The sequence below is a fragment of the Lathyrus oleraceus genome, chromosome 4 (genome assembly GCF_024323335.1).
Source record: "Lathyrus oleraceus cultivar Zhongwan6 chromosome 4, CAAS_Psat_ZW6_1.0, whole genome shotgun sequence".
NCBI lineage: Eukaryota > Viridiplantae > Streptophyta > Magnoliopsida > Fabales > Fabaceae > Lathyrus > Lathyrus oleraceus.
In genome coordinates this window covers 112402659-112413195 of record NC_066582.1, presented here as the reverse complement: position 1 = coordinate 112413195, position 10537 = coordinate 112402659, and the positions used below count along the sequence as shown (strand labels likewise).

Here is a 10537-nt window from a genome sequence, read left to right as displayed (position 1 = left end):
ATTTCAATTCATAAACCTTTCAAGTCAATTCCACTTCCAATTCTTTCAAGTTCATTCTACAAGAACCAAATTCAAACAAATTACATTCATCTTCATTCCAATTACAATGATTTAAACCAAATACATTAAATTTCCATTCAATTTAATACACAAATTTTAAACCACTACTCTCATTACAACCCTAAGTGCATTTACAACCAAAGGCAAAATTGCATTTCCATCCAAAGTTCCATTGATCCTATCCACATTTCTATTGCCAAACATCAACCATTTTATCCAAGTACCACATACATCCAAAAACATTCAAATTTCGACCATTTTTACAACACCACTTCATATTCAACCAGGTTACAATGCCAACTTCACATTACATACATCATTACCTAATGGAAGATCCCATGCAATACACAAACCATTCAAAGCCATCCCCATAAAACCAAATTCCATAATCCAATTTCAACCACTAATTTACAATTCAAAACCAAATCCTATACATTGACTACAAATAACCCATAAACTTATACTAAAGGCCTACATATATTCAAGCTCTTCAAGTTTTTCATTGCAGGATGGTCTTCATCTTGCTTCAAGGCCAATGTACCATGGTTCTGGCTTCAACTTCCATACACCGTAGCACGAACAAGACCAGTGCAAACCAATAAGTCACAGCAAACAAAATTTCACATTCAAAATAACAATGCATCAACTAACGGCAAATAATTCAAACTTCAGCTAACTAAAATTGCAACCCAAAAATCACTAATTGAATGAGCAAACATTCATCTCATAAATTGCATCAAGCTTCTAATTTCACTAACTGTCATTAACTAACATTTCCTAACAAGACTTTAACACATCAGCAGAAAATCATCAAACAGAATTGGACATAACAGTTTTGCAGTTCAGTGTAAAACTTAACTAAGCATATCAACAACCAGCCTCAATATACCTTTCAATAGCATCCTAACTAAAATCTGCAATAACAGGATCCACCTGCAATTTCATAATAACAAACAGCAAATCCAGTTTTAACTGAAATTTAACAAAAACTGAAATTGAACTAATTGGAAACTAACTTAACAGACTAACTGCATCTCTTATCAAAAATCTAACCAACAACTTAAAAATCCCCTTTTTCTTCCCTTAGGCGCTACCAACACCTCCCTCCGAGTGCATAGATTGGCCTTGGGCTAGGACGTCCAGGCCCAACCAGCAAGCTAATCTTTTTTGATTTTATTTGTTTTTTTCTTGTTAATTAGGTTTCACGACTTAATTAGATTTTTTTGATTTAGTATATTAGGTTAATTAGAAATTTTGGGAACTAATTAGAAATATTAGAAATCTTAGTTTAATTAGATTTATAATTTTAGAATATTAGAATTTCAGAATTAATTAGGTTTTTAGATTTAACTTAGAATTATTATACTTTTGTGAATAATTAGAAGTAATTTCCTAATTGATAATTTTATGGATAATAATCATTTTACCCTTAGGATTCAGAATATCCTGATTTTCACTTCCCTTAGTTTAGGACTTATGAAATCTTATGATTGATTAATTAACCCTTTAGGTTGTCGTGTGTATAAATTTTCAATTGATTTTTTTTCGATTGATTAAGTTGATCAAAGTTCACTTTGACCAATTAAATCATTTGACTGTGCTCAATTCCTCAAGCCTATTAAAGTGATCAAAAGACCCTTGATCACTTGATAAGGAAAGTCTCATGTGAGCAAGTTGTACTGGATACTGGATCTCAAGAGATGTACAAGACTTCAAGATTCAAAGATCAAAGATCAATACTTCATGCAATTTAAATTAGTACAAGACAGACTGAACTATTATTCAAGCACTAAAAAGGTGAACTCAACACTCTCCAATCATGAACCAAGTTGTGTGCCATGAGTCTTAAACAATAGAGAAGGAGTGAGAGTGAAAAATTCATATCCTCCTTTTGAATATCTTTGGGTACGGGACGAATGACCTAGTTGTTCATTGTATTCACCTTTATTCATAGACTTTAACACAGTTTGATTCAAGTGATTGCCAAATCCCTTTTTTCTTCAAAGACAACCTTTCATCAAAGGAGGCTGCAAGGAAGTTTAACTTCATCACTCATCAGTTATGATGCAAATTACACGTCATGAGCCTTAAGTAATGGATAAGGGATGAGATTGGAGAATTCATATCCTTATTCTGAATATCTTTGGGTACGGGACGAATGACCCAGTTTCTCACTGTATTCATCTTTATTCGTAGACTTTAGTGCGATTTAAATCGAGTAATTGATAAGCCTTTCTGCACAAATATGGGATGCATACTGAAGATCAGACTTCAACCTTCTAGGGTTTATTCTTCTTCCTTTGTTCTCTCTCAGTAAAACTAAAACCATTTTTTGAATAAACTCATAAACAATTAACAATACGATTAGGATTGTATGCTACGAGCCTTAAGCAATGGATAAGGGATGAGAATGGAGAATTTATATCCTCATTCTGAATACCTTTGGGTACAGGACAAATGACCCAGTTGCTCACTGTATTCATCTCCATTCATAGACATTAGTATGATTCAAATAATGACTCTCTTTTTAGAATAAAAGAAAACTCACCTCATCGAACTCAGTTTTTCCTTTGGGCTTCATTTTCAGTTTAAATTCTTTTTAGAAAGGACGTGTTACTTTCGTTCTACCGCGAATGAAGCTTAAGCTTCCATGTGTGAGCAAGCAATGTTTAACTACTAGAGTGAGATCCTTGTTCATCCATTATATCACAAATAAATAGTCGCTTAAGACTCCCATGCTCGAGCAAACAAGCAAGTTGACAGTAGAACTCGAACATTAATATTGTTCATTAAAAACAACTAACACAACCGTCTTAGTTCCACGAACTACAGAGCTCTGACTTTCTCATTACACGGTGAGAATATGTAAGCATAATGGCCCCAATCCTTGGTGATCACTTTAATAAATGCCCCCCCCCCCCATTTTCCTTTTCACGAGTAATCTTTAGATACTAACACTCATTCTTGTAAAGAGAATTCAAAACGGTTCCCATGGAGTACCATAGATGTGAAGGATATTAATACCTTCCCCTTGCATAACCGACTTCCTCACCCTTTTCTCTTCCCCCAAGTTTTATCGATGTTTTCCCTTTCCTTCGAAAATAAATAAAGTTTGATGACGAATCTATTGTATCTTTGAGTGTCCGATGCGCTCAAGTATAATTCGTGTAGCTTCACTCTTTTGTAAGAAACCCCTTGTTCTTCTAAGTTTTAACTCGATCGAATCCAAATTGTACAATTGTTGTAACCCAAGATTTACCAATATGATCCACAATCCCACGCCACTCCTTTGCAAGAAACCACCGATCTTGAAAGCTTTCACTCGATTGGATCCAAACTGAGTAATCTTATCCAAAACCTTCAAATCCCTAATCGATCTTGAGGGAAAAACCCCAACTTGATTTTCTTATTTTAAACCCTCAAAGATCTCAAACCAATTTACAAATCACCAATCCTAAATTGAACATTATCAACCCTAATTCTATATGGCATCCAACCAAAAAATTATTATGTGTAATTTGTTTGTGTGTATACATAGAATGAAGGTTAAAGATGATGAGATTCTTTGTAATCCTGGTTTCGTATAGGTCTTACTCTCTATAAACATTGCTAGAAATGATGCATGTATGAAGTACTTATATCCATGCATGTTTGGAGGAAAAAGGAATGCAAAAGATTTGAAAAAGTTATGAATTTTTGGAAAAATACGTTGCATGAGCCGACCTGTGAAAGCCATGAGGCGACGTGTTCTACGCATGTGTCGACCTGTATAGGTCATTGTAGCGGTAAATTCATGATCATCAAGCTATGGATAAGCTAGACGTAAACATAACAAGAGTCGCCACCGTGTTTTTATTATTTCCAAGGGAAAAGGGAAAAGTACGAACAAAACCCAAAAGATAAGAAGTTTTCAAATCAAAACTAATAAAATGTCAGAGATTACAGGTAAGGGGGTTGGTTACACAGAGGTAAGGTGTTAGCACCCAAAGTGTCATAGGTACTCCTAGGAAGCCCTTTCTTGTGTGCATATGTGTTTTTGTACAAAATGATGTTTGCAAACAAATAGAATGGGGGGATGGGAAAAGAATTCATTAATTATATTTTTGTGTTTGACAAGACCTTCAGACTTGTGCCTACATACCAACATAAAAATGAGGGATCAAAACCTCGTAGTTCGTGGTAACAATTTTAAAGTGGATGCATTGCTTTTAACAAAAATTTAAGTTTGAAAGACACAAGGGCCTAAAAATGGTGTGAATGGGTGTTAGTTCTTTTGACTTTTGAAATTTTAAGTCAAGTATGGTTAAGTTCATTTACAAAGTTTGATTTAAGAAAATGAGTTTAGAAAAATGCAATGGCATAAGGCCAAAGTTTCTAGCTTGCAAAATGGTCAAAGTTTAGAAAAAATAAGCACAAGCAAAGAAGATTTTTAAAAGGAGGGAGAGATTTTGAAATTAAAGAGATGGGTGGGAGATGGAGAGATTAATCCTAAGCATAAATTTAAAAGTTAAGAGTTAAAAATATATGACCAATGCACTGCAATCCAATAGACAAGAATGTTATATAGGAACCCAAATTCCCCTTGGACTTTTAGAATCACACAACAATCAATACACAAATAGCAAGTTGAAGATTAAGACATCAAATAAAGATAGCCACATCCAAGCTTGACAACTTCATGATCTTCTTCAATTTTTTTCCATGTAGCAGATGACTTCAAACAATAGCATAAGTCACCGATTCAAAATAACAGCTTCATAATGATCATGTTGCAGATGAACTTAAAATGGATCTTCAATGATGTATCAGATGAAGTTTTAATTCACAAGAAGTTGGTTTCATGAGATTTATCATAGGTCAAACAAGGTCAAAGGACCTTGGAGAAAATTTTTCAGAATTTTTGGAAACTTAAAAGTATTTTTAAACAATTAAAAATATTCACAAAATCAATTAAATCATGAAAAATATTAATAATGATCCAAAAAATAATTTTAATTCAAAAAATGAAAGAAGATTTTATTTAAAATTTTTTGGTGAAACTCTCATATTTTTTGGATCAATATTAAATTTAATATGAATTAATGAAAATAAGAGGAATAAAATAAAAATCAATTAAATCAGAAAAACGTGGACCACTTAATCTCTCTCATTAATTGAGGTGGCAGATCAAGTGGTGGAGAACGTGCATTCTATGCTACACGATAGTCAGTGCGCTGCACAACTGGTCATCACAAGCAACGTCCATGATTAAAATATTTTGAATTAATCCAATAACATTTTGAATCAATTATATTATTTTTCTTGTCTGAAAAGTGTTCGTGAATTGTTTAGAAAGAGAATTTAACTTTGTAATGATTCTCGTATGAATGTATACAAAGTGGTCATCTCGTTTAGTTTTGAAAATGGTTTAGAAAAATATAACTCAGTAATGATTTTAGTATGAATGTATACCAAGTGGTGATTTTTTAGTATTTGTGAAGTGTGAAAAGTATTTTTAAATTGTGAGTAAGCAATTAAGAGTTATACCTACCCAAGGTCTTGATGGGCATTTCCTATCCTTGTGAGGGTAAAACTGTCCTTATTATTGAGAAATAAGTAGTTTTATCCTTTGGATGTAAAAGGGTCATCGTAGGGTCATCGATTGGTCATTGAAAGCAACGGTTGTAAGGATACCTTAGCATTCGAAGGGACTATCATCATTTAACCGTAGGCTACACCGAAGGGTCATCGAGGGACAAAATCATATATTCAAAGGCAACATCCGAGGGGCTATGATTTATTTTAGAGGGACATGATGATTTAATCGAAGGGTCTTGGCTAAGGGTATCCCCACATTCGCGGGACATGACCGTAATACCGTAAGGCAACAAAGAGAGGTCCAAGATCACATATTCAAAGGCAATATTTTGCAATTACGTATTTAAGATGAATTTCCACATTATGATCAATTAGGATGAATCTCCACATTAAAATTAATTAAGTAATTAGGATGAATCTCCACATTAAAATTAATTAGGCAATTAGGGTGAATCTCCACATTAAAATTAAGTAATTCAGAATCCATCTCCATAAGGGTATCCCACAAATAAAGTGGAATACCTAGCCGGCCGTTTCTTCGGGAATAGGTAAGCCTGTTTGCAACTGAGGTGCGATGTTGAAGGGACTGACCACTCTTGGTATCGGATGGAGTTGGGCGGAGGTAACTTCGGTGCGGATGAGCGACCTTCAGGGTTTCTTTACTCGGAATTCTCTGAGTTAGTCTCCAGGGTTTCTATGCCAGGGTTTCTGTCCGTCTTCGTCTGTCTCTTTTCGTGACTGAAGTGTCGGTATTTATAGTGATTGTGGTGACCTAATGGGCTCAGAATGAAGCCCGAAAATTCTGATATATCGCAAGCTTCGCTAGGCGAAGGAGTTGCTCGCCTAGCGAGCAAGCTAGTTTGGGCCTTTTTCTGGATTGGGTCTGTTGTGAGCTGGGCTTTTGTTCCTTTAAGGTCAGTGCCTTGCAGAATAAGTTGGAGTGCTTCGAGAAATGTTTTGCAAGATTAATGGGCAAATTTTGGGGTATGACACCCTTTATAATTTATTTTAATCTAAATAAAATAATTATATATTAAATTTCTTTTATGTCATTTAAATTTATCAACTAATTGAATCGCTAATTTTTCTAAAACACTTTAATTAGCTTATTAGTTATAAGTCATCATCAGTCTTAAATTATAAACTATCAACTAATTTATCAACCGACCGTTATTTTAACCAAACGGAGTCTAAGTCTTTTTAAGATTAATATAATATATATATTATATATATAATATATATATAATATATATATATAATATATATATATATATATATATATATATATATATATATTATACGTTGATAATGAAAATAATTAGACAAAAATATATCTTGTTAAACGATATAAGAATATAATTATCTGCCTCGCATTATATGATTTGTAAATTATATACCATTATTGTTAAATCCTATTTTGAAAACTAATAATATATATATATATATATATATATATATATATATATATATATATATATATATATATATATATATATATATATATATATATATATATATATCGGAGAAAGAGAAAGCTAATTTGTGTTGGTCAGGGTGTCATAGTGTGATGGGAGATGGAAAAAAGAGGTATGATGTATGAGGTTTTGTTAGGCCTCTTTATAGGAGACGGGGTGAATATATGAGCACTAAGGTTTTGAATGGGATGGATGTTTGTTTGGTTAGGACATGGTGGGGGACCAATTTAGGTGACTGTTTGATGGATTTGTATGTGAATTTGTTTGAGTGTGAGTCATTATGTGGTTTATGACGTGAGGGGATAAATCATTATATAAAAATATATATGTAATAGGTTGATGGTGTGTATTGTTGCATACGAAAATAAGATTTCATCAAATAAAACATGAAGATAAATAATAATTTTATTTAAATATAAATTTAGATATTTATAGCCTCGGTGATAGTCAAAAGAGATAGTAGAAGGAACATGAAGATATTTATAGCCTTGGTGGATAGTCAAAAGAGATAGTAGAAGGAAAGAGGGATAACATAAGCACCAAAATACTCGTATGTGAGAATAAACGGGATATTTATTAATTATTATCTTTTAGAAAAAACTTTAGTGTAACCCACTTGCTCGGCATAAAAGGGTCGGTTAAAATTTCCAACTTTATACTTTTAGTTGGTCTGTTCCACCCTATTTTAAAAGGAATAATGATGGGACGAGCTCAAAGCGTTTTTCTAGCTATGTATATAACTCAAGCAGGACAAGTTTTTGAAATAGAAATCAGATTGCAGCCAAAGTGTTTGTGAAAATGTCGTAGAGAAAATGTGTTGTTATATCATACATTGTTAAGCTACTGCTTATTTAGATAAGGTCTCACAAGATTATACAATTGTAAACTAACATCTGGATGACTAAGAAAACTAAATTCTGCAGAGTTTTGAATTCAAGAAATAAAGAACTAACAGAGCCACCAAAAACTATGGCAGAATCTAACCTAAGTATTTCCTACCTAACAAACACATAAAGGATTCTAAATCATATACAACCTGACAAAAGATTTAAAATACATAAATGCATAGCTCTAAAACTTTAGCAGCAACATGAGAATATGTATGATCTAGTTCTGCCTTTCATTTACTGATTGCTATGTCCAAAACCTTCTCCTCATCATCTTGTTCATGTGATTCTCCCTTCAGAGCAGCATTTAGTTCCACCTCAGCTTTCTCAGTTTCCTTGCATGCTATTAGATAACGGCAAGCAAAGAAATGGAAATAGATAAAATTCAAAACTCCAAGGGAAGCAATTAAATAGTAATAGTAATCAAGTCTATTGTTATTTAAATCGCGGCCCCCTAACCACGGTGTTTTCGCTTTATGTGATGTTGCTCTATGAACAATATTGACAATTAAGGAACCAATATAGTTTGCAATGGACAAACTCAGAAAGAAGACGGCTCCAGCAATGGTTCTCATCGACTCCGGCATTTGTAAGGTAAAGAACTCCATTATAGCAACAGCTGCAAAGGCTTCAGTTAAACCCGACAGTGCGAACTGCGGAAGGAGTAAACCGAAGCTCATGGATGATTCAAACGAGGCGTGTTTCAAAGCCGAGTTTCGACGTACCTTCTCAACAACTCCAGCTACCAACATGCATAGGATAGATAACACAATCCCAATTCTTATTCTAACTCCCATGCTTATTCTTTTTGTAGGCCTTTTCTTGATTCTCTTCATTAGAGGAATGTAGATACATTCATAAATGTATATCCATAATGAAAGTGCTATCATTGATACCAGGTTCATCCACCCTGGTGGAATTTTGAAGTGTGATCCAATAGACCTATCTGTTTGTATCACTTGAAGAACACCAAATGTGTTCTGTTGATCCATTATAATGAAACAGCAAGTTCCTGTCACCCAAACTGGTAGAATCCCCAACAAGCATTTCAAGTGTTCCACTTGTTGCAAACTACAAAGTCTCCAATCATTCTTCGCAATTCCTTCGTCGTTCAATTCACTCTGGTCCGTGATCACAGCCGCTCTATCAAGAAACTTAAACTTATCCGTCTGAACAAGCCTAACGCCCTCTGAATCTGACACTCTTGAAATTGGATCATACAAAGTTCTATCCACAATCCTAATTTTCCGTTTTCGACACGCTGCTGAAACCACCTTCACCATGCCAGTAAACACACTCCCTTGAGGCTTTTTGCAAATGTAAGTTTTCCTTCCTAACAGAAAGATGGCTATCGAAAATGCAAGACATGCAGTTGGAATCGCGAATCCCAAAGCCCAACTGACATTAGTTTGAATATATACAACTCCAGTGAGTGCTATAACAAGTGCAACAGTGAAAGTGAAGTACCACCAATTAAAGAAGCTCTCTAATTGTCCCCTTCCTTTTTCAGTTCTGGTGTCGAATTGATCCGCACCAAAAGCAATGTTGCAAGGCCTAATTCCACCAGCACCAATGGATAAAAATCCAAGACCTATAAAAAGAACTCCTAGCTGCCAGTCACGTGCGTGTTCACAATTAGGTCTGTCACTCTCCTTGCATGCATGAGGTCTCAATCCATGTATACCAGCCGTTAGTGTCATCACCAATATACCCTATCATATAACAAACCATTAAGAACATGCATGGGGAAATTTTAAGCATGTTTATGCAGAATGAGAAAATAATAAGACAACAAACATACATGAAAATTGGATGTAAAATTCTAGAATTACCATAAGTGATGCAATACAACCATATAGAAGGGTTCGAAACCTTCCAAGATAAGCATCAGAAATGAAAGCACCGATTATAGATGTAATGTTAGAGGATCCATTCCAAATTTGCACCGTATTAACCACAAATAGTCCACTTAAGTTGTAATTCGTCAGAAGATACACCGTTAGATTTGATATCAAACTCATCGATGCCAATTTCTCAAACGACTCATTCCCTTAATATTAAAAAAAAAATATTAAATTAAGAAAAACAATGTTCGTAATGAGAATAATAAATGTGATTAATTAGTATAAATATATACCAATGATATATTTAACAGATCTCCATCCTCCAGCTTCTTGGGGTGAAGCTTCATCTCCATTAACTGGTATTGCGTCAGCATGTTCTAGCTCGAGTGGGGAAGAAGAAGAAGAATTAGTGTTATTAACCTTCTCCTCCATTTATGTTTCTAACTCTCTTATACTCTTTTTCTAAAAAAATAGTAAAAAAAAATGCATAATGACATTGATGTGTTTGTTATATAAATCACACATGTATACGAGGTTTTTTTTTCTCTAGTTATTTAATTTAAATTATTTTTTCTATGTAGTGTGGTTGATTCATTCAAAGCAGTTAAAATTATTTTTGAGATTTGTTAGGATCATATTATTACGTGTCATGGAATCTTTTGGTATTTTTGACTTTGTTTTTTTTATCCTATTT

General features: G+C 33.8%; 1 protein-coding gene and 1 long non-coding RNA gene across 2 annotated transcripts; both read right to left on the bottom strand.

Moving 5' to 3' along the window:
* Positions 1-214: 214 nt before the first annotated feature.
* LOC127135261 (uncharacterized) lies at positions 215-1184 on the bottom strand. Its single transcript, XR_007808487.1, has 2 exons — positions 950-1184; positions 215-618 (listed from the first exon to the last, which is right to left on the bottom strand). It is a non-coding gene; the product is annotated as an uncharacterized LOC127135261 (long non-coding RNA).
* Positions 1185-8159: 6975 nt separating this feature from the next.
* Positions 8160-10280, bottom strand: LOC127135259 (protein NRT1/ PTR FAMILY 2.8). Its single transcript, XM_051062023.1, has 3 exons — positions 10137-10280; positions 9832-10049; positions 8160-9711 (listed from the first exon to the last, which is right to left on the bottom strand). The coding sequence occupies exons 1-3, from the start codon at positions 10273-10275 to the stop codon at positions 8233-8235; spliced, it is 1836 nt and encodes a 611-aa protein (XP_050917980.1). The 5' UTR covers positions 10276-10280; the 3' UTR covers positions 8160-8232.
* Between the last annotated feature and the right edge of the window lie 257 nt (positions 10281-10537).

Coding starts and splice junctions, on each gene's coding strand:
- LOC127135259 (XM_051062023.1), bottom strand. CDS start 10,275: ATGGAGGAGAAGGTTAATAACACTAATTCTTCTTCTTCTTCCCCACTC. Junction 10,050..10,136: donor ATCTGTTAAATATATCATTG/GTATATATTTAT, acceptor TTTAATATTAAG/GGAATGAGTCGTTTGAGAAA. Junction 9,712..9,831: donor GTTGTATTGCATCACTTATG/GTAATTCTAGAA, acceptor GTTATATGATAG/GGTATATTGGTGATGACACT.